General features: G+C 59.3%; 2 protein-coding genes across 3 annotated transcripts; both read left to right on the top strand.

The window, feature by feature from the left end:
• The first annotated feature begins 1,786 nt into the window (after positions 1 to 1,786).
• Positions 1,787 to 12,657, top strand: PTPN7 (protein tyrosine phosphatase non-receptor type 7). 2 transcript variants are annotated; one of them, XM_050327164.1, is made up of 10 exons: positions 1,787 to 2,191; positions 6,752 to 6,979; positions 7,332 to 7,515; positions 7,959 to 8,043; positions 8,396 to 8,472; positions 8,916 to 9,053; positions 9,846 to 9,956; positions 10,453 to 10,610; positions 11,479 to 11,592; positions 12,119 to 12,657. In XM_050327164.1, exons 2-10 carry the CDS (start codon positions 6,849 to 6,851, stop codon positions 12,210 to 12,212), a joined length of 1,092 nt encoding a protein of 363 aa, XP_050183121.1. In that variant the 5' UTR covers positions 1,787 to 2,191; positions 6,752 to 6,848; the 3' UTR covers positions 12,213 to 12,657. The 2 variants fall into 2 exon arrangements, with proteins under 2 accessions (XP_050183121.1, XP_050183123.1); XM_050327166.1 differs by lacking the exon at positions 1,787 to 2,191 and adding an exon at positions 5,363 to 5,421.
• Positions 12,658 to 15,153: 2,496 nt separating this feature from the next.
• On the top strand, positions 15,154 to 27,034 carry ARL8A (ADP ribosylation factor like GTPase 8A). The gene is made up of 7 exons (XM_050326980.1): positions 15,154 to 15,431; positions 21,283 to 21,363; positions 22,244 to 22,317; positions 22,996 to 23,089; positions 24,251 to 24,318; positions 24,966 to 25,036; positions 25,127 to 27,034. Exons 1-7 carry the CDS (start codon positions 15,309 to 15,311, stop codon positions 25,174 to 25,176), a joined length of 561 nt encoding a protein of 186 aa, XP_050182937.1. The 5' UTR covers positions 15,154 to 15,308; the 3' UTR covers positions 25,177 to 27,034.
• The last annotated feature ends 446 nt before the right edge of the window (positions 27,035 to 27,480 follow it).

The raw sequence follows: 27,480 nt of genomic DNA, 5'->3' as shown, positions 1-27,480 counted from the left end.
GCCAAGGGACCTGTGGTAGGAATAACATGATGGGTCTTCAGGATTTTCAGGCCTTTTTGTGCCTTTTTCATTGAGAGCTGCTTTGCCCTGTGTGCCGTGGGGAGGAACTGGGGGGGTTTCCTGTTCCTGGGAGATTTCTCGCTGCCCACACAGCTCACAGGGTTTTGCAGGCAGGTGCTGTGCTCTGGAGCCTCCCAAGGGGACATGTGTGTGTGTCTCCTGGCCTGGGGCAGCTGCTGCTGCTTGCTGCCACCCCACAGATGTCCCAAGCAAGGCAACAGCTCACTCCCCAGGGGAAACTGAGGCACACAGCATTTTCCAGGCAGCCTTTCTAAAAGCAAAGCCCTCTTAGAGGCAAACAGGACAAGCCCAAGTGACAGAGGGGTGAGCCAGGTGCTGGGGTTTGTCTCCAGCAGCGTGTCCTGGGTGCCCAAGTCACTCAATGCCTCTTGCTGTGCCTCTGTGGCTTCTCCACTGGCATTTGTTGGCTACAGAGTCAAAGTCTCAGCACCTTGGAGGTCTGGGCCCATGTGCTGGCTTAGATCCCCTTTACTTAGAACCACCCCTTAGGGACAGGGTTTAGTGGTGAACATGGCAGTGCTCAGTTAAGAGCTGGACTCGATCTCAGAGGGATTTTTCTGCCTTAATATTTCTGTGATTTTGTGGTTCTATACACTTGACTTGGGAACAATCCCCCGTGCAATTACTCCACTGTAAAATGAAGGGGGAGACCTTGTTCCCACATGAGGAGAGGAATAAACCAAGCTGATATAAAGCACTTTCACTCTGGGATACCTATCCCAGGGGAGCTGTTCCTGTGCCAAGGCACCCTCTTTAGTCCACAACAGCACCAGCTTCACATCACTATTACTATTAGCCCACCCTGGCAGGGCTGGTGGTTCACCTGCTCTGCCTTTCTGCTGGCAAATTTGGAGGAAAGCTCAGCTTGTTTGCTGGAGTTGTGGGAGGATATCCAATTCCAGAAACCAAAAGTGGTTCTACTCAGCAGTCCTAGAATCATAGAATATGCTGAGTTGGAAGGGACCCGTGAGGATCATCGAGTTCAACTCCTGGCCCTATGCAGGACACCCCAAGAATCCCACCCTGTGCCTAAAAGCATTGTCCAAATGTTTCTTCAGCTCAGACAGGCTTGGGGCTGTGACCGCTTCCCTGGGGAGCCTGTTCCTGTTCTCAACCACCCTCTGGGTGAAAAACTTTTTCTTTTCTAATCTAAACCTCCCCTGACTCGACTCCAGCCATTCCCTTGAGTCCTGTCACTGGTCATGAGAGTGAAGAGATTGGTACCTGCCCCTCTACTTCCACTCATGAGGATGTTGAAGACCGCAATGAGGTCTCCCCTCAGTCTCCTCTTCTCTAGGCTGAACAAACCAAGCGATTGAAAGAAGGAAAAAAAATCCATCAGTTAAGCAAGAAACCCAGGTGCTAAACCCTCCTCCCGGTTCTCCTTGAGGAGAGGGCAGAAGCGCAGGGGCTGGCAGGATCAGCGGCGATGCCTTGGCAAGACGAACCAGCAATTGCTTAACTGCTCCCAGCCCGAGCCGGGTAGCAGCGGGAGCAAACTCCGCACAGAGTGTCATCAGCCACGGGGAGAAAGGTCACACACATCGGCTGCCTCTGACTCGGTGCCCGGGATCAGCTCCATCCCGGTGGGATGCTCGGGGGTCCAGGCTCGCATGCGGAGCTGCGCTGCGGGCTCTGAGCATCCCGCATCCCCGCCGGCACGGGCTGAGCCCGGAGGACGCTCGTGCCGGGGCTGTCCTTGGGAATGCGCTCCCGTGGAGGACTCCGGAATAGCGAGACGCTGTTCTCCGGAAAAGCAATCTGCGGAGGTGCTTCCCTCAGCTCCGGGTCCTGGCTGTCCCCGGGTCGGCGCAGCGGAGTCCCCGGCAAAGGGGACTGTACCGTACCTGGGCTGTTCACACCCCCACGGCCGGCTCTGCGGGATGCTCCGGGTGATAGCACCGTCCTCCTCCTCACCTCTGCCGGGAGCTGATCGGCCAGTCTGCAGAGAGCCTGCTCAGTCCCGAGGCAGCTGCTTCACCTTCAAGCCTGTGAGCGATGTTTAGGCAGTGGAGGAGATGGGCTAATTTCCAAAAGCCTGCAGGACGTCCTGGATCCCAGTCGTGTCAGCAGAAGCAGGACCAGCCCTTCCTGAGTGCCGGACCCAAAGGTGATGGGGGCCTGGCGGGACAAGGCAATCCCAGGGAGTGAGGCTGTGGGGCAGCATCTGGGCTTTGGGTGCCAGTTTGGTGCCTGCCTGGGCTGAGGTGACTTTGGGGCTACACTGATGTTTGGAGAGGGTGAGGAGAGGTGCTGGGGTGTGTGGATCAAGGGAGGGAGGCTGGGTGAGGAGGCCCATGCTCAGGAGGCTGGGGGGCAGAAATGGGCATAAGGACTGCCTAGGGAAGTGGGAAGAACAGCTCCCAGTCTGGAGCTGGAAGGTGCTCTTTGCACAAGGGGAACTGGCTCTGAGATCATGGCCAGAGGTGCAAGATGATCCCATAGAAGTGAAGTTGTAAAGCAGCAAGTACCAGCCAGGGACGAATCCAGGTCTTCCTTCCCAGAGCACCAACTCTGTAGGGTCCCCATATACTGATGAAAGTAAACCCTCAGCCATACCTCAAGGCCCCTGAGGCTCTGCCACAGACCTCTCCAGTCCCTACATCCCAACAGATAATCCTAATGCACAAGTGTTCACGGACAGAGGACACAGGGGATCCCAAGCCTGGCACATCCCTGGTTGGGCCAGAGTGCATGGCTGGTGTGGTAACAGCTGGGACCCTTCCCCCAATGTCTGCCCCCCATCACCAACCCTTTGCTGTCCCAGCACCACTCTGGAGTTCATCATAACCCCTGACACCCCACTGCCACCAAGGCCAGAGCAGAGAGGAGAGCTGGGGAAGAAGGGATGTTCCTATTCTGGGTCCTGACCCCTCCTTCCCCAGAGGATGAGGGAGGCAGGAAGGTGAGGGGCACAGCTGTGACCCTGTGGGACCCTCCCCTCAGAGCCATTTCCTTCAGTCTTCCTTCCCCCCATCCCCTCCTGGGCTTTGCCCCCTGGGGACTGTCAGGTTCCTCTTTGCCCACAGCAGATTGCAGTGGCGGTGGCTGCCCTGGTGTCCTGGTCCTGTTCTTACAGCAAACTATCCCTGGGTTGGGATCTGCCCTCAGGCTGGACACCCTCTCCCCTCAAAGCCTGGTCATTCCCAGTCCCAGCAGTCCCTGCTTGTAGGATCCAGCAGCTCCCCCTCTGCACCCAGGCCAGCCTGACACAGCTGGTGCAGAGCTGGTGATGGGACATGGGATGAGCGTGGCTGCACGTGAAAGGCACAGCCCCTGGCCTTGCACCACTGGCCAGAGCAGCTCTTGGCTCTTTGCTCCCCGTTGTACCCCCTGTGGATCCAGCCAGGGTCCCTCTGGAGGAGCCAGCTGGCAGCAGCATCATGTTCCAAGCTGGTGCTCAGAGGTGGTCAGGAGCGCTGTGCCCAAAAGTGCTTTTATGTGTGTGTGTGTGTGTGTGTGAGTGTGAGTGTGGGCACATCTGGGACTTCACTGCTCGAGGTGCCTGCACGCCCTCGGCCTGCTCGGCTGGGCACTGATGAGTGACCAGGGACACTCACTCTGCACGTGTGGATGTGCTGTGTGCAGGCAGGGGGTGCAGGTGCCATTCCCAGGAGGGCAGCAGACACGTGGCTGGGTGCAGCAGGGTGCAGGGAGCAGGTTGTTGTTGCAGGAGTGGGCACTGCAAGCTGAGAAGTGCCCTGGGTCAAGCAGTGTGTTCTGGGCCCATCTGCTCCTGGTCTCCCTCACATTCAGTCTATCTCCACCAGCTCATGCCTCATTTCCCACCATGTCTTTCAAGGGTCTTTACCAGTCTGTGTCCCATCCCATGCTCTCTCTGTCCCCTCAAATGCAGCTGCTCAGTCTGCTGGTGCTTCAGCAGAGGGGAGGAAGAGGAGCTATGCTGGTGGGTGGGAGCACGCTGGCTTCCACTCATGCACCATCAGAGGCATGTGGGGATCAGGAGGACCCAGCAGTGCAGACTTTTCTGTCCCTGGGAGCTGGGGCCATGGCACATCTCCGCACCACATCCCTACTTCCCTCCTGCATTCCCCCCATCCTGGGTCTTGGGCAGGAGGTGGCACTGCCAGGGTCTCCCAGAATTGCCCAGGTAAGATGTTCTGGCACCTCAGCACCCCCTTGCACACCTGCAAACACAGGTGTGTGTGCACAGACAGGCTGCTCTCCAGCTCAGTGGCCAGCAGTGCTGGCACCACACATCCCAGGGATGGGACAGTGGCTGCAAGGAGCTGGGCTGGAGCTGGCCCAGGCTGGAGCTGGCCCAGGCTGGGAGCTCTCCAGGGTGCAGTGGATGAGGGAAAGGTGTTTGGGATGTGGTGTCTGTGGTGTCTGGGGGGTGCAGTGGGAGCTGCTGCAGCACAGCAGGGTGGGGGCTGAGGAGGAAGGAAGCAGCAGTGTCAGAGCAGAGCCCGGGCGAGAGCAAACAGGAAGAGCGATGGAGATGTGGCAGGAAGGATGTGCAGTGCCCCGAGGGCAGACCTGTCCTACCTGAGCCAGACTCTCCAGGGACCTTTGTCCCCAAACACATCCCCTGCCCTGCCCTGCTGGGAGGGGGAGGGAACCCATATGTCTTCCCCTGAGGTGTCCAGGGGTGGTTGCAGGTGCTGAGAGGTGCTGGGTCCCCACATGGACGTGGGTTGGGGGATGGTGGGGTGGCACCAGGAGCACATTGCACATGGCCAGGCATTGAAGGTAGGAGGCACTGAGAGAGCCCTGGCTCTCTCCACAACAGGATGGGGAATGGCTGGGGCACCGCCCGGGTGCCCCAAGGGGCAGGACAGCGGGGGTGGGAGGACTCATCCTGGCTTCCCACGCGAGAGGTGGGCTCTGGTGCCCCCAGAGCAGCACCACTGCACCTCGTGAAGCATCCCAGCTCAGCCCTCTGCCAGCAGCCTCCTGTGGCCAGGCCTCGCCCGCCGCTCCGTGCCCCATGGGTGGCACCAGTGCTGGCCGTGCCTCGTCACAGAGGGCACTGAGCACACCCCACCAGCCCCACCAGGGGTGCCCGTGGAGGCACCCCAGGGTTTTGGGGGAGGCCAGGCTGTGCCCAGAGACGCAGGCTGCAGGCTGGGGGTTCGCCGGTGGGGAGCAGGGCTGGGTGTGCAGGCGGCCCAGCGGAGCCGAGCTGCAGAGATGTGGCCGGTATGTGTGTGGGCGGCAGGCAGGGTGGGGGAGAAGGAGGGAGAGGAAGCAGCAGAGGCAGCAGCTCCTTTGATAAGCAGCTTCCTGAACACTTTAAACCCGCGGTGTCAGACCGAGAGACGCGCGGTGCCCGCGGGCCTGCGCCGGGACCGACCAGCCCTCACGGCAGGGCAGCAGGTAGGCAGCCCCCCCAGCCCACCCCTGCTGCCCACTGGAGATGAGACCCCCACTGGGCAGCGCCGGGCCCCGGTGCCCAGGGGTGGTGGGCATGTGCTTGCAGCCAGGCAGCCCCAGGCAGGGCTGGGATGCTGGACAGGGTGATAGGAGAGCTCTTTCTGCAGGTACTGGCAGCTGGGGTCTTCCCAGGGCTCTCTCTGCCATCCAGGGGCTCGGCCAGGGCGTCTCCCAGGTGTTTCCTGGTTGGAGCACAAGGAATGGTCGCTGGGATGGGAGCCTGGGCTGTGTCTGGTCAGGATCTCTCCTGGTGCTGCAGTTCCTGCTCGTGCCCTGCCTGGCTGGGCAACACCAGGACACCCTGAATGGGTCACAGGGCATTAGGGGCTGGTGTGGGTGGCATTGCCACCCCCAGAAATGCCACTGGGCAGCAGGGAGTCTTGGAGAACATCTCCTGCCCCAGCTGTGTTCCCAGCCACCCTGTGGACTCAGCTCTCCCTGAGCAGATGGGCTGACAGGGATCCCACTCTTTGCCCACCAAGAGCTCTGATTCTGCATCATTCCCCATCTCCTCATTCTGAGCCTCAGGATCCCAGTGCGCTGCCTGCACTCTGAGGAGCTGTTCTCAGAGGTGAACCAGCATCACCCACATGTCCCCAGCCCTGCACCACTGGGGCTGGTGGTGGAGGAGCCCTGGTACCTCCCCCAGCTGGGCTGCCCCATCACCTCTTGCTCAACCACCCAGATAAAGCAGTTTCCTCTTGACAGTTGCTGAGACCTGCAGGATGGAGGAGTCTGTCCCAGGGTCATCCCTCCCTCACCAGAGTCATGAGGCTGTTGAGGGAGCCTGGTCTGGGTCTCCCTGTGGCAGGAACAGGCCAGGCTCACTGTTGTGACTACAGCCCACCTCGTGTCACCTGCTGAACACTGCTCATGTGTTCCAGTTCTCCCACTTCCCACCATGTTCCCAGGTCGAAGCAGGCATTGCAGGGAAGGGCTGGAAACACAGGGCAGAGTGTGCTTCCCGTGGAGGTGGAGAGCATCTGGGGCTTCCAACACAGAGAGTGGGTGTCCTCCCCTCTGGGGAAGCAGGTGATCCTTGGTGCCATGCCCAGGGTCACTGCTGGTGTCTCTTGGGCTGCAGTGCTGCAGCATCCTGGAGGGTGGATGTGCTGGGAGCTCTCCCTCTGCCATCCACCTGGATACAGGAGCTGGGGGGTCCTGATTCCAGGGCAGCTGAGAACTTAAAACCCATCTCTTGCTTGCAGACCATCTGCCTGGGGAGGTCCACTCAACCTCATTGTACTTCCCAGATCCGCCTTTTCTCTTCCAGCCTCTTCTCCTCTGATGGCTCTGTGATTCTCCAGAAGTTCAGGGCCCACCGTGACCCACCCTGTGCTTCAGGACAAGGGCTCTGTGGCTGCTGCAGCATGGTCCAAGCCTGCTTGGTGTGCTCCAGAGTTCACCAGGGCAGCCTGGCAGCCCGGGCAGCTGTGGCAGACATGGACAAGCGGGACAAGCCCAGCCCCTCTGCCAAGAAGCACGTGCGTCTCCAGGAGAGGTGAGCGTGGCTCAGCCCTGAGGGGGATCCCCACAGCACTGCTCATCCCCAGGGCTCCCCCAAACTTCCCTCCTTACACCTGCCAGCATGTGCAGGTGCCAGGTCTGAAGGTGGAGGCAGCCTCGACCCTGCCCAGCCCAGGATAAATCTCAACAACCCCCTCTGGGGGCTTCCCAGCAAAAAGGCAAAATGACCAGCTCAGGTTCCTTGTTCCTCAGTCCTCCCATCTCCCAGGGTCTCTACCTGGCTTTTTTTTCGGTGTGGGGTGGTTTTAACTGATGATACAGTGGGATGGGCTGTCCTTCTGTCCCCAGCTGGCAGTGGGTCAGCCAGGGACCCCTTTGCCTTGCAGGAGGGGCTCCAACGTGTCACTGGTGCTAGACATGAGCTCTCTGGGGAGTGTGGAGCCCATCCAGCCCGTCTGCACGCCACGGGACATCACACTGAAGTTCCTGAGGACATCCAGCCACGTGCTGAAGAGACAGGAGCTCCAACAGCATGCCCAGAGCCTGGCACAGCTCCAGGAGGAGTTTTCGGTGCGATGCTTCCCCTCTCCCTCCTCACAGCAGGGGTGGCAGGGGCTGGTGGGGGTGGGACAGACAGGGGTGGACAACTCTGAGGGAGGCTCTGACCCCAGCTGTGCCCCACAGCCCCAGTGGCAGGGCAGGCAGTGTGGGCAAACAGAGGGCAGGGGTGCCCGAGGTACCACCCTCTCCCAGGGGCACACACATCCCATTGGGGGCCCTGGAAAGCCTGTCCTGCCCTCCCACAACGAGCTCTTATCCTAGGGTGTCCTCTCTGGAAGAAGTCCCACATCATCTGGGGTGAGGACAGGGCTCATCCCAGGAGCTGGCATCTCTGGTGATGCCAGTGGGTCCCTGGGTCAGCTGTGCACTTCTGGGGGACCAGCTCTGCCACCACCAGGGTACACAAGTGGCAGCGGTGGGCTTTTCCTCACAGCTCTTCTCTTCCCCTGCAGAAAATCCCACCCAACTTCGTGAATCCAGAGGAGCTGGAGATCCCTGGGCGTGCCTTCAAGGACAGATACAAAACCATCCTCCCCAGTATGTGCCCCTGCAACCCTTTGCCCCCCATTTGCTCATAGGAGAGGGATGACTGGGAGCAGCCCTGGCACTGGGGTGGGCACGCCTGGGTGCTCTCAGTGTTCCTGCTGTGTTTGTTCCTACTTCCCATGTTCCAGGGAAGGAGCTGGCTGTTGCAGGGGGTGCACACAGTGCTGGGGGAGCTCCTTGCCAGGGCAGGGAGGGTGAAGTGGGGCGAGGATGGGCCTGAGGGAGGGTGCAGGCAGCTCTGAGCTTGGCATGGAGTGGGAGGACTCAGCCTGCAGTCCCTGAGGCTGAGACATGGAGAACGGGAAGGGTCAGTCCCTGGGGTAATGCCTGCCGTGTCTTTCAGATCCTGAGAGCCGGGTGTGTCTCAGGAGGGCAGGGAAGCAGGAGGAAGACAGCTACATAAATGCCAACTACATCACCGTGAGTGTTCTGCAAGGTCGGGGGGCAGGTGGGCTCCCAGCTCCTGCAGCCCACGGCTCACAAGGCATCAGTCTGCAGGTGTCACGCTGTCACCCACTGCCCCGTGCCTGCCCTGGGGCAGCAGTCTCAACTTGCCACCTCTTTTGGAGCTGTGCAGGGCAGACACGCTGCTCCTTTTGGTGGGAGGGTTTCACGAGGGGGCTGCTCTCAGCTCTCCCCTGACAGGCTCCTTTGCAGGGGCTTCTCCATCTCCTCTCACACACTGGCCCGTTGTCTGGCAAGGCCATGAGAGGCAAGCTATGCCAGTAGAGCACGGCAGCTCAGAGATCCTCAACCCTCACACATCCAGGGGTTTCTCTCTGCTCCGGGGGTTTGTTGCGATTTCCCAAGAGGAAAGCTTAACGAAGGTGGGGCATGGCTTAATTTTGCCGTGTGCTCGGCAGGGCCACGCGGGGCGGCCCCGGGAGTACATCGCCACCCAGGGACCCATGCTGCACACCGTGACCGACTTCTGGGAGATGGTGTGGCAGGAGGAGGCGCCCCTCATCGTCATGATCACCGAGCTCCAGGAGCGCAAGGAGGTACCACGGCCCCTCCCAGGCCCGGGCACCGCCCCCAGGGTGGGGTGGGGTGGGGTGATAAGAACGGCGAAAGGTTGTGCGAGACCAAATGTGGGGTCTGTGCACCCGCTTGCTGTGCTTTGGTCTCCGAGGGTTTCCTGATGGATCGGGTGGAGGAGGAGAGTCCCAGGGCTGCAGCTCCTCGTTCCATCCGGCAAATCTTCTCCTCCTCGCATGGCCTCGTGTTCTGGGCACTCTTTGCCAACTGGATAACAGGCTAAAGGGATTAGAGCAAGCCCTGGGGAGGGGGCAGCAGTGCCCCTCTGGCCCCCTACAGCTCTCCCCTGGGCTGGGAGCTCTCAGCCAGGAGATTCAGCTGGGATGGGAGCCCACAGTGCTGTGCCTTTGCTGGGAACTCTGGCTTCTCATCCAAGCAGCACCACTCTGGGAGAACTGAGAACTGAAAACTTACTCTCTTTCCTGGCCACGTCTCTTGCTCCCTTCTCTCCTGATTGACAGCCTTTCCCTGGGCCCTGCTGGGCCTGGAAGCTCCCAGGGGCTGGGGAGAGCTATGCAGCCCTAGGGTCTGAAAGCCAGGGCAGGCATGGGAGTGGGTGCAGGGCAGCAGATGCAGGGAGAGGGATCTATCCTTTCTTTGCTTGCCTTCTGTATCACTCCACATCCACCTTCCCCACTCCCCCACATCCCCCCCAGGCGATGCCCCTTCCCAAGAGCACTGAGCCAAGCACAGCTCAAACATCCAAGTGGGCGCCTCGAGCGTCTCACAGCCACAAAACCTGACTTGTCCTCCAGAAATGTGTCCACTACTGGCCTGAGAGGGAGGGCACCTACGGCCCCTTCACCATCCGCGTGCAGGGGGTGAGCGAGTGCATGGAGTACGTGGTCCGGGATCTCCGCATCCAGGTGGGTCTGAGCCCCATCCTGGGGTTAGAGGGGGAGTGCAGTGGGGCCTGGCTGTGCCTCTGGGATCTGTAGTGAGGTGGCAATGCTGTGTGATAGGAAAGAGGAGGGTTCATGGCTCTCAGGAGCTCCCCTGCCAGAGGAGGGGTCTGCAGAGCCAGCCCACTGTTGTTTGCACTGTGTTGTTGGGCTCTGCCCCATGGGCTCCCCGTGGTCACCCTGGGCTGACATTAGCCTAAAGGATCTTGTTTGCTTTGCCTGGACTCTGAGGACAGTACTGGGACACTCTGCATCTGTTCCCATCTCCTGGGATGGGACACATCCCATTTTTCCTGGCCCAGGGATCTTTCCCAGGTGTCTGGCAGAGGCTCAAAGAAGGATTTGGGAGGAGAGCAGCTGAGATGGGTACAGGCTGCTTGGCTTCTGCTTGAGCTGGACTGTGCTTTCATTTGGCCCATGCTCCCACATCCTGATTTCTCTTCCTTCTGTGCTGAAAAAGCTTGGAGGAGAATGTCGTGAGGTCAAACACATCCTCTTCCCTTCCTGGCCGGACCAGCAAACACCCGAGTCAGCCAAGCCTCTGCTGCACCTGGTGTCCAAGGTGGAGGAGACTCTGCAGACTGCAGCCAGCCCAGGGCCCATCGTGGTGCACTGCAGGTAAGAGCTTGCCCCTCACCTGAGCCCCTGTCTGTGCTTCTCCTGGGGGTCAGCCTGCCAGAGAAAACCCCACATGTGAATGCTCGTGTGCTGGTCCTGCTGTGGTGCAGAAATCCCAGGGCACAGCAACCCCACAGCAACCAGCAGCTCCTGTCCTGGCAGCAGGATGGAGGCATTAGCCTGGCACATCCTGCACCTGGGTCCATGGACAGCAGGGTAGGAGCAGGAGAGGTCTGCAGTTGGGACTCAGCCCCCAGCCCCACGGTACATCCACAGATCTGGCTCTGGAAGACCCTGCTTGAGCAGGGAGGTGGGACAAGATGACCCCATGGGTGGTCCCTTCCAACCTGACCCCGTTCTGTGACTCCGTGATTCCTGCTCACTCTGCCACTGAGCACGGCCTGCAGCTTGGCTGTGGAGCTGTGTTTCAGGAGGTGGCCTCTGCCTATTTTCTCCCCCTGCTAAGTGGATTTGGGGACAGCAGAGCAGAGCACCCAGCCATCCCGCCTGTGCTGCTGCGGGCTGGGTGCTAACTGCTGGGTGCTGGGGTCAGAGCCCAGCTGGGAGGGGAAGGGGCTGCAGAGCCCCCTGCACTGTGCAGGGGTGGGGCATGGGCTGGTTTTGTGCTTCCAGAGCAGCCTCAGCCACGCTGTGCAACACAGCAAGACCCCCCTGCCATGGCAGAGTGACCCCAGGCTTTTGGTGCCTGGCCAAGGAGGTTGGCCTGGCAGCTGGGACTGGGACCCCAGCATCCTTCTAGGAAGAAATCACGGCAGCAAACCAGTCCAGGAGTGCATCCAGCTCAGCCAGGCTCAGGTCCAGGCAGTGGGTGCTGCCAGTGCTCAGCACAGCTGTGTCTGTCCCGCAGCGCAGGCATCGGCCGCACGGGCTGCTTCATCGCCACCAGGATGGGGTGCCAGCAGCTGAAGGACAAGGGGGAGGTGGATATCCTGGGAATCGTGTGCCATCTCCGCATAGACAGGTGGGTGCTCGGAGCAGGGGGCTCCTTGGAGGGTCCAGCTGGGTGCCAAGCCTGGGAGGAGGGGTGTGGGAAGGGCGTGGGGATGGGCATCCCAAGGGGGCACGGGGGCTGTTTCTGGTGGAAACCAGAAGGGTTGCTGGAGGATGCAGATGAGTGGAAAGCAAACAGTTCCCAGTGCCAGGCTGGCCCTGCTGAGATCTGACCTGAGGATATGAGGGACAGGGCTCTGAATCTGGCAGCCATCTGCTCCTTCCCTTCCAGCTCAGCCATTAAATCCAGAAACTCTCCATCTGGCCACATTTCAAGAAGTACTGGTAAATATTAGAGCCAAATCAGTTGCTAATCTCATATTGAACAGCCCAGCAATGCTTCTGAGCCCGTATACTCTTTGGGCAGCTGTGGTGCCTGTTTCAGAGGCATCTAGACATGGTTGGTGAAGCAGGAATATTGTGCCCCAGGAGCAGAGAGCTGGGAATGAGGTTCTGGGTTTGGTTAAGTGTCAGTGGGCCCTGCCTTTCCCTTGCAGAGGTGGGATGATCCAGACCAGCGAGCAGTACCAGTTCCTCCATCACACACTAGCTCTCTACGCTGCCCAGCTGCCAGAGGCTGGAGGCCACTAGCACAGGGCTCCCACCAGGCTTCTAGCTCCCCACTCCAACCTCTCCTGCACCAGCCTCGGGGACAACTCCACCAAAACCTCTCCTGATGCTGCCAGGCCACAGAAAAGCAGCACGAGCATCCCTCGGGATGAGAACAGCTGAGCAAACCCCCAGGGACTGTGGCCTTGGACCCTGGGGGCGAGCAAGGTGTGCTGGGTTCACATGAGGGGTGCAGTGGGTGCTTGAGGTGGCTGTTGCTGCTGCCTCGAGGCAGATTTCACCCGTGGAAAGAAGCTTTGGCTTTTGAGAGGCGCAAGATCCTGAACCAGAAGAGCAGGCTGTGCAGGGGAACTGCACGCCTGGGGAGCGCCAGGAGCGCGGTTTGCCCTTTCAGCTGCAGAGAAGTGTTCACTCTGTGAGATGCAGCGCTGGTAGAATTACCCTGAAATAAATGGAGCCTCTGTCCTGGCTGTGCATCGTCTGTGGGCAGGGCTGGGCTTGCTCCAAACGCGCTCCATGAGGCTCTTCTTGCTGAAGACACACCTTGATGGGTTGGTACGACAGGTGCACAGTTGGCTACCATTGTTCAATGGCTTGCTTTTCTCTCCACCTTCAGCCAACACCTTCTCAGCTGCCCTAAAGTAGAATCATGGAATCTTTAAGGTTGGAAAAGGCCTCCAAGATCATCGAATCCAACCTTTTATTGAATCCCACTGTGCCCACTAAACTGTATCAGGAAGTGCCATGTTCAGTCGTTTCTTGAACGCTTCTAGGGATGGTGACTCCACCACCACCCTGGGCAACCTGTGCCAGTGCTTGACCACCCTTTCAGGGAAGAAATTATCCCTAATATCCTTAATATTCTCCCTAATATCTGAACCTCCCCTCTCCCAAGCAGGGGAGATTCCCAAATGCATCTGCAGTTTGCAAGTGATGTGTTCCCAGTTGCCTTCCCTGGAAAGGTGAGTCTCCAACAGCATCCATGGATTCCAAGTAATCACTGACCAAGCCATAACCTGGAAAGGAGACATTTCAGGGCATACTTTGACATTTCCAGGGCAGCACTGGGGTCCCAGAAGGCCCTGTGAGAGCACCTGCAGGAGGTGGAACCCACCCAGCACCAGAGGACACTGTGGGACACGGGAGTGACATCTGTTTGGGCTGGTCCTCAGTAGCCCAGGGGTTAAACTCTGAACCAGGGAACAGGAGGAGAAGCCACCCATCACCCACATGAGCACAGCCCTGACCATTTAGTTTCCTTAAGGAACTTGGTTGAGCAACCACATCAAAACCTCCTGGGAATGTCAAATATGCTCTTGTCTGGAGAGGCCCTGGAGCCTTGCACAAGACTCTGCCCAGTCCCAAACTTCTGGCATGGAGACCATGGGGTGACAATGGGGGTCAGAGCTGCAGGGATGGAGGATGGTGACTTGGGGACATGGTTTACTGGTGACCACGGCAGTGCTGGGGTAACAGTTGGACTTGATGATCTTAAAGGTCTTTCCAACTTGAACAATTCTGTGATTCTATGAAAAAAAATTTCCTCAATCAGAAATTACATGCAAGAACGGGAGAGGGATGAAGAATTTTTCACTGGTATGAGGAGGAGCTGTGATGGGGTAATTACAGAAAGCAATGATATTCCTGCTTCCTCAGGCCTCCCCCTGAGAGCACGGGGATCCTGAGCAGACTGCAGCAGCTCTGAAAGCAAAATGGTTTCTGCCTCCAAAAACAAAGGCAGCTTCCCAGACTTGCAGCACATGGTGGAAACTCCCACCATTACTTATCAGGGGTTGAGATATCCCCTGTGAGGTGAATCCAACCCCATCCCCGTTTCCCTCTTTTCTGTGCATACATCTTTGTCTCAGGCAGCTTTAGCAATGGGTGCAGCATCCTCGTCTCTCGTGGGAGCACGAGCAACCTCCGCACACGGGCTCTCCCCAGCCACTGCTGGAATAAAGCAGCCCAGCACGAGGGAATCACAAATAGCCCTGCGTGTCAGTCCTCCCATCCTTCGAGGAAGCCGTTTGTGCCTTTGGGCTGTGTCTCCTTCTCCAGGTGGAAATTTGCTCATCAGCTCCTGGGGCACTGCTCGGGGCTCTTGGCACCCACTGCACCCCACAGCCCCCACCCTGCTTCGGACACCAAGCATTTCTATCCACCCCTGCACACCCCACGCCCCTGCACCCCCCGGTTCCCTACGCTGACCACACCCTGCATCCCTGCACCCTCAGTGCCCCAGGACTTTTGCATCCCCAGTACCACTGCACCCCCAACTCCTTCACCCCCGTGCCCTGCATCTCTCCCACCTGGCACTGCCACACCTTCAATACCCCCAGCCCTTCTGCACACTGCGCCCGGGATGTCCGGGAGTGTCCGGGGTGTCCCAGGGCATCCCGGAGTGTCCCAGGTGTCCCAGGGTATCCCTGGGTGTCCGGGGTGCCCCAGGGCATCCTGGGGGGTCCGGGATGTCCCAGGCTGTCCCGACGTGTCCCAGGGTGTCCCGGGGTATCCGGAGTGTCCAGCGTGTCCCGGGTATCCCGCTGTATCCCGCTGTATCCCGCTGTATCCCGGGTATCCCGCTGTATCCCGGGTATCCCGGGTATCCCGCTGTATCCCGGGTATCCCGGGGTGTCCCGCAGGGCGCGCTGTCCCGTGCCCGGTGCGGTGGGTCCTCCGCTCCGGGAGGGGGCGCGGCAGCGGCGGCGCTCGGGCCCCACCCGGTGCCTCGGCGGGGGCTGCGCTCGGACAATACGGGCGGCGGCGGCTCGGCCTCCATCGGCTCCGACCGGCGCGGTCCGGACGCGCTCGGCTCGACTCGGCTCGGCTCGGCTCGACTCGGCTCGGCTCGGCTCGACTCGGCTCCGCTCGGTCCCGCTCGGATCGCCTCGGCCCTTCCCGGCTCCGCCCCGACTGGCCCCGCCCCGGCTCGGCCTCGCTCGGCCCCGCTCGGTTCGGCCCCTCTCGGCCCGGCTCGGCTCGGCGCGGCCCAGCTCGGCTCGGCTCGGCCCCTCTCGGCCCCGTTCGGCTCGGCTCGGCTCGGCCCAGCTGGGCCCGGCTCGGCTCCTCTCGACTCCGCTCGGCCCCGCTCGGCGCGGCGCGGCCCGGCCCGGCACCATGCTGGCGCTCTTCAACAAGCTGCTGGACTGGTTCCGGGCGCTGTTCTGGAAGGAGGAGATGGAGCTGACCCTGGTGGGGCTGCAGTACTCGGGCAAGACCACCTTCGTCAACGTGATCGCGGTGAGCCCCCCGGGGAACGCCCGCATCCCCCCGGGGAACGCCCGCATCCCCCACATCCCCGGGGAGCAGCGGGGCCACCCCAGGGCAGCACCCCTGCGCCTTGTACCCCCCATTGCATCCCCCATTGCACCCCCCTCGCATTGCACCTCACCCATTGCACCCCCTCATTGCATCCCCCCATTGCACCCCCCCTATTGCACCTCACCCATTGCAACCCCCGTTGCAGCCCCCCAGTTGCGCCCCTTGGGTGCTCCCCGGAATGGCTCCGCCCTGTCACACCCCAGCCTGGAAATGCATTTGGGCAGTGGGGTGCGGGGTGGGGTGCGAGCTGCAGGCAGTGGGGCACGCTCTGGGGTGCAGTGTGGGGTGCGGGGTGCCGGTCCAGCAGCATCGGGAGGGGTCCAGGCGAACCCCGGCGTTTGCTCCCCGCATCCGCGGAGCCCAGCGCGGTGCCTGGAGCAGGCCCCGGGGAAGGATCAGGGAGCTCCCTGCCCTTCCCGGCCGGGGCTCTGCCGGTGGGCAGCAGCCGGTTCTGGTGCCCTGGGGTGGGTGCTGCTGCTGCTGCCGCCGCCCAGGATTGCGGGAGCCTCGGCCCCGGCAGCCGGGAAGCTCCTGCCCTCGTACGGGTTGCAGCAGGAGCTTTGTCATCGTCCGTGCCGCCGCCGGGACGCGCGGGTGGGGGCCCTGGCGATGACCCTGCTGGGCTCTGAGCCGCCAGGTTTCATTGCCCAGGGGCCGGTGTAGGAGGTGTTTGCCTGGCGACCTTCCTCGGGCAGCACCCACCGGCAGCAGCAGGGTGCCGTGGGTGCCGGGTGCTGCTGCTGCTGCAGCACACGCTCCACACCCCAGTGGGGATGTGACACCCGCCTCGGGCACCTCCAACCCTGGCCTCTCCCCAGCTGTGCTGCCTCCTCCGCGGGGTCCCTGGATCCGGCAGCAGATCGGGAGCGCGATCCCAAAGCCCAGGGCGTGGTTTCAGCCATGGGGATGCTCGGTGGAGTTTCCTCTCTTGCTTTTTGGGTTGCTCTCGCTCTCTCCACGGGTGATGCTGCGAGGTGGGCGGATCCCGAAGGGTCAGGTTTGGGCTGTCGCTCCCCGCAGGGTTTCATGGAGGGAGGAGGATGTGGATCTTCCAGCTGCCCTGGCTGCTCTACTGCCCTCCTTGTCCCTGCACTTTGCTTGCTCGGTGCCGTGGCTCCAAAGCACAGGGAGTTATTGCTGCTCGCTCAGGGTGCTGGGCTGTCACAGGGGATTTTCAGCCCATTTGGAGGCTTGGTTGCACTGGAGCCATGCTCTTTGGGAGGTTTCCCTTGGTGCCAGGTCCTCATTTTACCCTGTTCCCCACATGCCCTCTCTTCACCCAACCACATCCACAGACGGGGCTCAGCGTGGGCTCCGTGGGGTTTGCTCCTGCAAGGAAACACTTTGTAGCAGGCAGTTCTACTGTGGGCAAGACCCCACCTGGAAGAACCCGTGCACCAGGACTCTGTCTGCTTAGCCAGGATTGCTGGTAAGGGACTTTGAGGAACTCCAGCAGCTCTGGAGGGGGCAGGAGCTGGCACCATGGCCTGCCGGTGTAACAGGTCTGTGGTGGGGTGTTTGACACCCTTGCAGGGCAGTCAGGCTCGGTGGCCGAGTTCAGGTTATTTGGAAAGTTCACTTTTGTGGCAAATACACAGGAAAAGGGGCAGCAGCCCTTGAGGAAACGTCCTGGAAAGAAGGTGTTGGGGACAGTGAAGTAACAGCGTGACACAGAAAATGCCGACTCGACAGGAACTGCCTGAGGAGGGCTGGAGGCGCCTGGCTGTAGGGTGTTGCAATGGGGGTGTTGGAAGGGGAAATAGCTGTGATTTGTGCTTTGGGGAGGGGAAGAACCTGAACTGAGAAGTTCATGGGATTTTGGCATCGTTGGAGACACCTCACAAGACGTCTGTGTGGGTGCACGAGGTGCCCCCCTTCCCTCAGAGCGATGCTGGGGCTGGAGCTGCTCTGGGTGTGGTTGGCACTGTCCTTGTGTTCCAGGATTTTTAGCTGCACCTGACTGAAAAATGGACTCTGGTTGCTTGGAAGTTGGGTGGTTCCTTCCCTCCCTGGGAGCTGGGCTTGGTCAGCCTCAAGAAGAGACATCTGAGGGGGGACCTCATCAAATCTGTCAGTATCTGCAGGGAGATGTCAGAGGATGGGCCAGGCTCTGCTCAGTGATGCTGAGCAATAGGACAAGAGGCAACAAGCAGGAACTGATGCACAAGAAGTTCCACCTGAACACGAGGAAGAACTTTAGTGTGTGGGTGACCAAGCACTGGAAAGGCTGCCCAGAGCCAGTTTGGAGTCTGGATGTCATCCTTTGCTCTGGGATGACCCCTCTTGAGCAGGGAGGCTGGACCAGATGACCCACTGTGGTTCCTTCCAACTTCAGCCGTTCTGTGGAACCACATCAGCCTCTTGTGTGGCATCAGGTAGGATGATGGATGCCGTGGCTCTCCCGACAGCACTGCTGGTGGAGGCATGTCCTGAGAGTGGCTTGGAGGACTGAAGAGCTCAGTGCCTGCTCCCATCCATCCCTGGAAAGCCACTGACCCCTTCACTGACCAGCTGACTCCCTCATGCTGACTTGTGGTCCTTCTGCCTCCAGATGCAGCACCTGGACCCTCCACAGGAGCATCTTTGCCCCTTAGCTTCATAATGCAGAAGGGGGTAGGTTTTTTGGGAGGGTTTCTCCCATGTTTCTGGAAGAGGAGAAGAATCTGGATGGGGCATGGTCTTGTCTTGCTACTGCAATCTCTGCTAGCATAAGCCAGGAAAAATGGACAGTGGTGGTTTTCCAAGATCACAGGGTCATAGAGTGGTTTTGGTTGCAAGGCACTTTTAAAGGTCACCTTGTCTAACACCCTTGCCATGGGTAAGGACATACAGGGACATCTTCCACCAGCCCAGGTTGCTCCAAGCCCTGTCCAACCTGACCTTGAACGTTTCCAGGGATGGGGCATGTTAAGCTTTTCATCCACCAACACCCCCAAGTCCTTCTCTTCAGGGCTGCTCTCCAGCCATTCTCCACCCAGGCTGGATTTATGCTTGGGATTGCCCTGACAGCAGGTGCTGGATCTTCCACTTGGCCTCTTTGAACTCCACGAGGTTTGCACAGACCCACCTCAACACTGTGACCGTCCAGCCAGTTCTCCAGAGCTTCTATAACAGACTCTGTGCTGCCATCAAGTAGTGCTGATGTCAGGGGGGGCTGCACATGTCCAGCACCCCAAAATCTGGGCCAGCAGCAAACTGAGCCACCAGTGCTTCGTGCTGCCCCACTGCAGACGCATCTGAACGAGAGCAGCCCCTGATAGATTTATAGGCATTTACGGTGTCTCTGTGGACAGAGGTGGGACCAGACACTGCTGCAAATCTTCCCCAGAGCTGCTGGCTTCCCATCAGAGTTGAGGCTGTGCTGCCTGTCCTTGGGGAGCTGCTGGGAGCATCTCACAGAGAGTTGGGTCAGCGCAGCCTCAGCGCTGCTGTCCAGCATACTTTGGGCTGTGAGGCAGTGCTGAAGAAGCAAAAGCAGCCCAAGGGTTTTCCCTTTCATCTGAGGAACCTAATTTTTATGAGGAAAAAAAACACCCAACCCTGAGCTTCAGTGATACTGTGCTCTTAAAAAAAAAAAGAAATAAATATGTGCATTAACTGCATTGCAGGGAGTGGGATGCGTCGCCCTGCCTGACTCGGGTGGGCTTACAGCACTGTTGGCCATGCCAGTGTCACCTGGGCCCTAGGGACAGCACATGCATGGCCTGGCTGCTGTCCCCAGGTCCCATTTTTGCTCTTGAGGTACCCAGTGCCCTGGAGATGGGGCCGGTGGGGTCAGGGAGGGCAGCACAGCCTGTCTCAGCATTGCTGGGAGCAGGGCCAGGAGGGGCCTGTGGGTTTCCCTCCATGCTCATGGCCTGGGATGATGGATCTCCAAGCTGAGGGGTGCTGTGGAGCCAGGCCATGTGTGGTAATGCAGGCAGTGGTGGTGGTGAGGCCATCTGCTCTGGGCACTGCTTGCCCCTGCAAAAGCTGAATCCTGGCCACCTGTCCCAGTAACCCAACCCTTCCAGGCAGGGCAGCGAGGCAGAGTGGTTTGGGCAGACTGCTGGGGGAACCCTGGCAAAATCAGCAATCAACTGGAGCCTGTGAAGACCTGGTCTGCCAGTTGGAGCCTCGAAACCCATCATGCCTGCAATGATTTTTGTGCATCCCAGTGAAACCTCATTCCCAAGTGATCAGTGTGGCTTGGTATCATCTCCAGGGTCAGCATGGGTGCTGTGCCCATTGCAAAACCAAAATTTGTGAGGGGCTAGGATATGTCCAGTGAAGCTTTTGCATGTCTCCAGCTGGGTAGTCTCTGATTTCCTGGCAGTGGAGCTGTGGATGGCTGGAGCCTGCTGGGAGCTGAAGATGTGCTGAAGATGCCACAGTCAGGGATAGCTGGAGAGGAAAGCTGTGTTTCCACCACTGAGCTGCTTTCAGAGAGCAGCTGATGCAGGAGAAGCTGAGCAAGCTGCAGCACGTTGAAGATGTTTTTGTGGGTGCTGGGACAGCAGGGACCACGTGCAAGCCATCCTGGACTACGACTGTCACATTCCCAGCCTGTTTTGGACAGCTCAAGGGGTTTCCTGCTGACCCCTTGGCCCCTGGAGGCGGGTGCTGCAGGGGGGAAGGATTTGGGGCAGGGAGCAAGGCTGTGCCTCACTTTCCCCATGGAGGAAAGAGGAGGTGTCTCCTGGCTCCTGCAACCCATCCTCTCTCTGCCTGAACTGTGCCTTGGGTGGCTTTTGCACAGGCAGCAGATCCTGTGACGTGGTCTGGGATCCCTGAGGGAGGTGTCTGCAGCTTCCTGGAGCTCTTCAGCAATTGCTCTCTGTGTCTGGTGATCAAAGCCTGTGAATTTCTTAATTTCATAAAGCCAAGTTGTGCATTGAACCTCAGTCCAGAGGAGACATCCCCTGTGGATCCCTTCCTGCTTCCCCTCCTCTCCCTGCACCCTTCCCTGCCGTTCCCCACAGTGGTTTCTGGGTGCAGGGTGGCCTGGACACCCCTTGGCTGCTGGGTTTTGCTGTTGGATGCAAAAGGGAAATGAAAAAGGGAAGTGGTGTGTACTGCAGAGACGTTGGAAGAGGTCAGGAAAACCCTGGGGACTTGGTGATGTGGTGGGTCTGGAGGAGTCGTTGGCTCCAAAATCTGCTTATGAGAAAACAGCATAAATCTTGCCTTCCTGTTGTGAGGTTTGTGTTAACTGAGAGAAAACCCAGAAAAGCCTTCAAGAAACTGAGGTTTTAAGAGCTGCTAGGATGAGTTTGGCCGTGGTTGGTGATTCCTTGCAGGTTTCTGGCGCTGATGGCCAAAATCCTCGCGGCTGTGTTAACCTGGTTATCAAACCCTCTTCCCTGTTGGCTCCCCAACCTGATCTGAGTCCCAAGGAGGCTGCTGGAGGCAGCTGCAGTGTCCTGGTTTAGGAATGGTGTTCCCCCAGTTTAGTGCTCCCACCACTTGCTTCCCCCTCCCACTCCAACTGGAAGCACAAAGGGCAAAAGATCAGGGGTTGAGATAAGAACAATTTACTGGTAACAGCAATGAGGTAAGAAAAGGACCAGTGACAGCAACAATACTAATAACAAAAGTGTACAAAGAGAGGGTGATTAACATGCAAAATGCTCACCAAGCCGGGACAATGAAACAATGGTGGATGATTTCCCTCCCCCACCACATTTTCTCCCAACAGGGAAGGGGCAGGAAAGGAATGCCCTTCTTTTTGGGTGAGCTGGCTGACCATGTTCCTCTGCCTCCTAACGCTCTTTCACCTTGTTCCTCACAGTCAGGGCAGTTCAACGAAGACATGATCCCCACGGTGGGCTTCAACATGAGGAAGATCACCAAGGGGAATGTTACCATAAAGGTAAGATGCAGGTGTTACTGCTGGTTAGGGCTCTAGGGATGGAAGGTGGAGGGAAGGGAGATTGGTGGCTCTTCTGCTGGACTTGGAAGGATTTCAGGGACTGTTCCCCCAGCACTACCATGTTCACCACTGAACCATGTCCCCAAGTGCCACATCCCCGTGTTTTTTGAACCCTTCCAGGGATTGTGATTCCACCGTCTGGAAGTGAGAGATCTGCCCTGTTAGGGTCCTGCAGGTACCCACCAAAAGAGATGATGGGATGTGGGAGATCCAGACTTGTGCAGTAAGAGCCAGTCCAGGCTGCAATGCTGGAGGTTTCCTTGTACCTCTGGCTTGCTGGTGGGGACTCATGGAGGTGGTCACCTTGCTGAGGGTGGCAGTGCTGAGAAAAACAGGTCATGGCTTCAAGTGGTGGTCTCTGCCTCAGAAGCAAAGGGAGAGGAAGGTTCTACCCCTTCTGGATCTTTCCAGGGCCCTGAGTTGAACTGGGAAATAGCTGCGGGACACGCCTGAAAAGATGGCTGGGGATCTCTGGCTGCTGCAGGAACACTTTTGAGAGTGTTCTGAAATGGGAAATGCCTCAGGGAAAGAGCAGGAGGTGTGGTGGACATGGGGAGGAGCACTCAGCTCGGGCCAGCAGAAGCAAACCACAGGGGGATTCAGCGTCCTACAGCTGCCCTTCCTGAGGGGAAGCATCTCCTTGCTTCACTGAGCCAGGAGCCTCCTCCCCAGCTTTGAGCTGAAGAGGACGGCATGGGGACGGGTTTGGTGCATGGACAAAATGCCCTGGGTGGCCACGTGATCTTAAGCAGGACTGGGGTGCTTGGGGCACTGGGGTGATGGAGAGGGCACCAGAGTAACCCCGATCTCCCTGTCACAGCTCTGGGACATTGGGGGCCAGCCACGGTTCCGCAGCATGTGGGAGCGGTACTGCCGCGGAGTGAGTGCCATCGTGTGAGTATCCCGGGAGCCAGAGCTCCACTGTCACCCACACACCGATGCTGAGCCTCTCCAGTGGGTGTGGGCACAGTCCAACCCCAGGAGACTGGGCTGGCTGCCAGGGGAGCTGCGATGGTGGGGCTGGACACCTGTGTCTGTAGTTAGAACCACTGAATTGTCATGGAATCACTAAGGTTGGAAAAGGCCCCTAAGGTCATCTAACACGGCCATGGTCACTACTAAACCATGTCCCCAGATGGTTTTAAAAATTCTAGGGATGGTGACTCCACCACTGCCCTGGGCAGCCTGTTCCAGTGCCTGGCCACCCATTCAGGGAACAAATTTTCCCTAATATCCTTTGCAGGATGAGTGTCAGCCCACAAGAGTGAAATCCTTCCCCAAATCTCCCTGTGTGCTCAGAGCAGCGTTGCTGACCATGGGCTTCACACCCATTTTCTCCGTGGCCCCTTCCAAGATTACCCCATTGATGGGATGAGCAGGTCCTTCCCCCTCTTGGGTCAATGTCTCCTCTTCACTGGGTGTTTGGGGACAACGTGTGTCCTGCAGCTTCTCCTGCCCAGCCTGTCCCTGCTGTCACCTGCAGGGATGGAGACAGGGTGGGTCCTCCACTCCCTACTCCCTCCATGGCCCAGTGTCCAGTGCCTGTGCTCAGGGGTGTCCCTTCCCTTGCAGGTACATGGTGGATGCTGCTGACCAGGAGAAGATTGAGGCCTCCAAGAATGAACTGCACAACCTGCTGGATAAGCCGCAGCTCCAGGGCATCCCGGTGAGCTGCTGCCTCGGTCTGTCCCCACAGCCACTCGTCATCCCGAGGCTGCCAGGGCTTGCAGAGCAGATTCAGGGCAGGGATCCCCTTCCTTGGGGGGAAACCCTTCCCCACTGCGCTCCTGAGGGAGCTTTCTAGGCCAGAGCTAGGCCAAGCAACAGAGAGAGAGGGAGCTTTAGGGCAAGGAGCACAGACCAGACCCCTGTGTGTTCAATCTGTCCTCTTGCGCCTGATTTATGGTGTGACATTAAGGTCCCCCATCTCCTGGGAGAGTGGCTCCTGGGGCTGTGACGTGTGCAGGAGGTGGGGACAGGGCACAGCATGAGGCACACTGCACGTGCCAGGGTGGGATGTGCACAGAGCATCCCGAACCGGCCTCCTTTGAAAGGAGCTAATTGAGGATCTCGCCACGGATCCCGAACGTCCGCTGCCTGCTAAATTAAGCTCCTGACACACCACGCTGCAGTTGTAGCCCTCTGAACGCTCTCCTCTGGGAGAGCAAGCCTCGGGATTGGAACGGGGAGATGCTGCATGCTGCGTTGCTGCAGAGCCCCGGCTCAGCCTGGACGTGCAGCCTCGGCGCTGCCCCTGTCAGGTGACAGTCGTGTGGGCGCTCTGGCGGGACAAACCAGTCCTGCCAGGTGGTTATTTTCCTTGCCCAGTCTGAGAATGCCTTTTGAGGATGTGAAAAGCCTTGAAATCGGGAGGGATCAGTGGATGGCGCAAGCAGCCGTTGCTGGTTGGTGCTGGCTGCCTGCAGAGCAGAGTCTGCCCGGCATCCACAGCTTGCTCGTGCTGGTAACGTCAGGATTAGCCCTTTCACTTGACTTTTTGCTCAAAGACAGCAAGAGGCTCCTGGGAGAAAGTCCTAGATGGCACAACAGATGCTGGTGCCCTTCAGGGAGGATTTGCTGTGGGGCCATCTCCACACTGGGAGTAGAGAGTGTATAAGAGATGCTGTACACAGGCTAATTAAGGCAGTTAATTGAAGTGCTCTGCCTCCTGATTGCTGCAGAAGGGGTTTTCTCCATCTGGGACATCCTGGTGGAGTGGCTAGGGCTGTCCTGAATCACAAGCAGACTCTGCTTCTGGGTGGCAGAAGCAGGATCCTGCCTGGTCTGGCAGCTGGGAGCTTCAGGTGTGCCCTGTCCCTCCCTGCAGGTCCTCGTCCTGGGAAACAAGCGGGACCTGCCTGGTGCCTTGGATGAGAAGGAGCTCATCGAGAAGATGTAAGTCTGCCAGTGTCCCAGGCAGCCACAGTGGGGCTGTGACACAGTGTGACCACCCCCACACCTTGTTCTGCCGTGTCCCCACCAGCAGGGTCACCCATCTGGGGTGACCTTGTGGTGCCCGGGGCAGGCCGGCACAGACGGGTGGCTGAGGACATCTGAGGTGACACCTTGTGGAGACAGAGAGGAGCTGGAGCCACCAGAGCCAGGGCTGGGTCCCGTGTGCCACACGGTGGCGTGTGGGCCTGGCACAGCGTGGTGCTGGGTGGTGGAGCTGGGGACAGTGGGACCGGGCTCCCCGGGGGTCTCACGGTGGGCTCTGGGGCTGGGTTCCCCAGGGGTGCTGCTCTGGTCACCCTGCCTGCCCTGTCTGGCTGCACAGCTGGGGAGCAGCTGTGAAATTTTGTGGCCAGGCTCTCTGGTGGGAGCAGGTCCCTCCTGCCCCATCACATTCCTCCACCCCCCAAAACCACCTCTGCCCTCAGAGTGCTGGTGCCCTCTCCTGACCCACACGCAGCTCCTGGGGAGCCTCTGACCCTTCAGTGTGCCCTGTTTCGGAGCCCCCTCCAAGGGCTGCCTGGAAGTGTCTCCCTAAGCTGCCCCACACAGCCCAGGGTCTGCAGCCAGCGCTTGCCCCTCTCCCACAGGAACCTCTCGGCGATCCAGGACCGGGAGATCTGTTGCTATTCCATCTCCTGCAAAGAAAAGGACAACATCGGTGAGTGCCGAGGGCTGGGGGCACAGGGGTTGGCACAGGAGGGGGTGACAGCCAGGGGGAGAGGCTGTAAGTGTCCCCTTGCCTCTGCAGACATCACCCTACAGTGGCTTATCCAGCACTCGAAGTCCAGGCGAAGCTGAGATCCCGCGGGCTTGGCTCGGATCGGGGAAGATGCCATTGTACAAGCCCGTGCCCCTCTCTCCTGCTCTGTCCCTCCGGCTCTCTCTCTAGATGGGTATTTTTAGGGGACCCCAGACTCTGCTCATGTTGGGGCAGAGTCCTTGTTTTTATTGTAAAGAAAATGTCCGACTGCCCTCCTCTCCTCTCCTCTCCTCTCTTCCCCTTCCCCTCTCTCCCTCTCTCCCTCCATTTTGGCACTGTTCTGTTGTTGTCTGTGTATACAGTATATATATATATGTATATATATTTTAATTTTTTAATTTAAGGGATAGTGCTGTTACTAAACTGGGCCCTGTGAGCAGTAGGAAAGCTGGGGCTCCCCGAGGGTCAGCGCTGGGAGGAAGAGGAGGGTGGTAGCAGAAGGCAGCCCTTGGGGATGGGACTGTGCCAGCTGCAGGCAGGTCCCCTGGGGCTCCATCTTCCCTTCTCTGGGTGTCCTGCTGCTGCCTCCAGGCAGACACCACCCTGGGGGCATCAGGAGGTGCCCACCTTGCCCTGTCTCAGGCTTCAGCCTTACGGGCAGGGTTTGGGGGAGGGGGTGATGCTGCCCCTGGGCTCCAGGGGACAGGGATTAGACACAAGCGCTGTGATCAGCCTCCCCCCATTGCCTCTGGCTGATGTGCCACTGCCCCAACCCCTCTCTGGGGCCAAGGGCCACTTGTCCCCCTGCCCCACATGTCCCCTGCTCCTGTGCCTGTTCCAAATCCTGCCCACTGCCCAGCCTGGATGCTCAGGGTGGGCTGATCTGGGGGACTGGTGCCAGTGCAGGGGGCCCAGCAATGCCAGCAGCCCCTGGGGGTGCAGGGGGCTGGCTCCTGCCATGCAGCTGCCCTACAGTTGTGTCAGCCCCCTGTAGCCTTTTGGGGTGGCTGCCCTGGCTCCCCGTGTGCCAAATGGCATTGCCTGTGCCTGGCTGGGGCTGCTGGCTCTGCTCTGGCTGGGGACATCCCACGGGGACCCTGGGGAGGGAGGGACACATGGGGGCACCTGGAGACACGTTCAGAGCATCTCACTGGAGCCAGGGAGGTGATCCCTGTGCTGTTCCCCATGTCCTGCTCCCCATTCTCTGTCCCCATTCCCTACTCCCCGTGCTCAACTCCCCATGCCCTGCTCTCCATTCCTTGCCCTCCATTCCCTGCTCCCCATCCCTGCTCCCCATCCCTGCTCCCCATTCCCTGCTCCCTGTGCCACCCCCTGCTCTGCTGCCCTGGCTGGGGGTCGTGGGAGCTGTGGGGCAGGGCACAGAGGGGGCTTGTGGGGACCAGAGTTGGGCCCTTGTCTGCAGGTGGCAGGAGGATGAGGGGAGGTTTTGGGGGGGGTGAGGAAGGCTGTGGCCATCTGTGCCATGTGATGATTGGCTGGGGCTCTGCAGGTGCAGCCTGGGGGCCTGGCCAGATTGTTTGGGGCCAGTTTTTGAGGACTCAGCTGTGCTGGGGGGCTGCTGGAGGGTGGGTGTGCAGGGGGAAGGCAGTTGCCAGTCCCAGCGCAGGGCTGGGGCACAGGGTGGGAGTGGCTGGGAGGGCTGCAGGGTCCCCTCTCAGCCTCTTCCCACTCAGCTCTGGGGCGTCAGACCAGGGGTTTATCTTCTGTTCTTGTTTTTGCAGAATTGCACAAAGAGAGGTTTCTTTTTGTTGGTTCTTTTCTTGTTTTTTTTTTTTTTTTAATTTAATGACTTGTAAAGTGTTGTCACCCCCTACTCCCCCCTTTTTTTTTAAAAAAGGTATTTTGGCTCAGATTTGACCTCTGTTGGGGAATGATTCTTGTAACTGTACAATTTTTTTTTTTGCCTCCTAATAATAAATTAACAATTTTGCGTTGGGGGTGTGGTTGCAGTCACGTTACTTCCTCACCACTGGGCCCTGCCCAGGATGGGGGTCCCTGTCCCCCAGGCAGCGCCATCCATGTGGTCATGCTCACCCAAGAGGGGCTGGAGCCACCTCTGGATGCCTCATTTCCTTGGCCTGGGTGCCAGGATGAGCTTGGGCACTCTGTTGCTCCTGCCCCTTCCTGCTGCCGGCATCCCCCTGCCCTGTGTCCTTTGGGGGTGGCCTCCTGCCCCATATCCCCTGGGGGCTTCTGGGGTCCCTCCACCCCTGCCCCTCCGGCCAAGGGCTGTGCCCTGTGCCTGGCAGGTGCCCTGGCAGCAGGCCTGGGGTTCAGCCCAGCCCGTGGGGTGCTGTGCCCGCTGTGGGGCCACGTGCTGCCACAGCCCATGGTGATGGTGCTGCCTGCACCTCCCCTGCCCCCGCCCGCGCTCCCCCTCC

The sequence above is a fragment of the Myiozetetes cayanensis genome, unplaced genomic scaffold, assembly GCF_022539395.1.
Source record: "Myiozetetes cayanensis isolate MyiCay16 unplaced genomic scaffold, myiCay2020 scf32, whole genome shotgun sequence".
In the NCBI taxonomy this organism is placed as follows: Eukaryota; Metazoa; Chordata; class Aves; order Passeriformes; family Tyrannidae; genus Myiozetetes; species Myiozetetes cayanensis.
The sequence above is the reverse complement of the archived record's forward strand: the minus strand, read 5'-3'. Positions and strand labels throughout refer to the sequence as shown.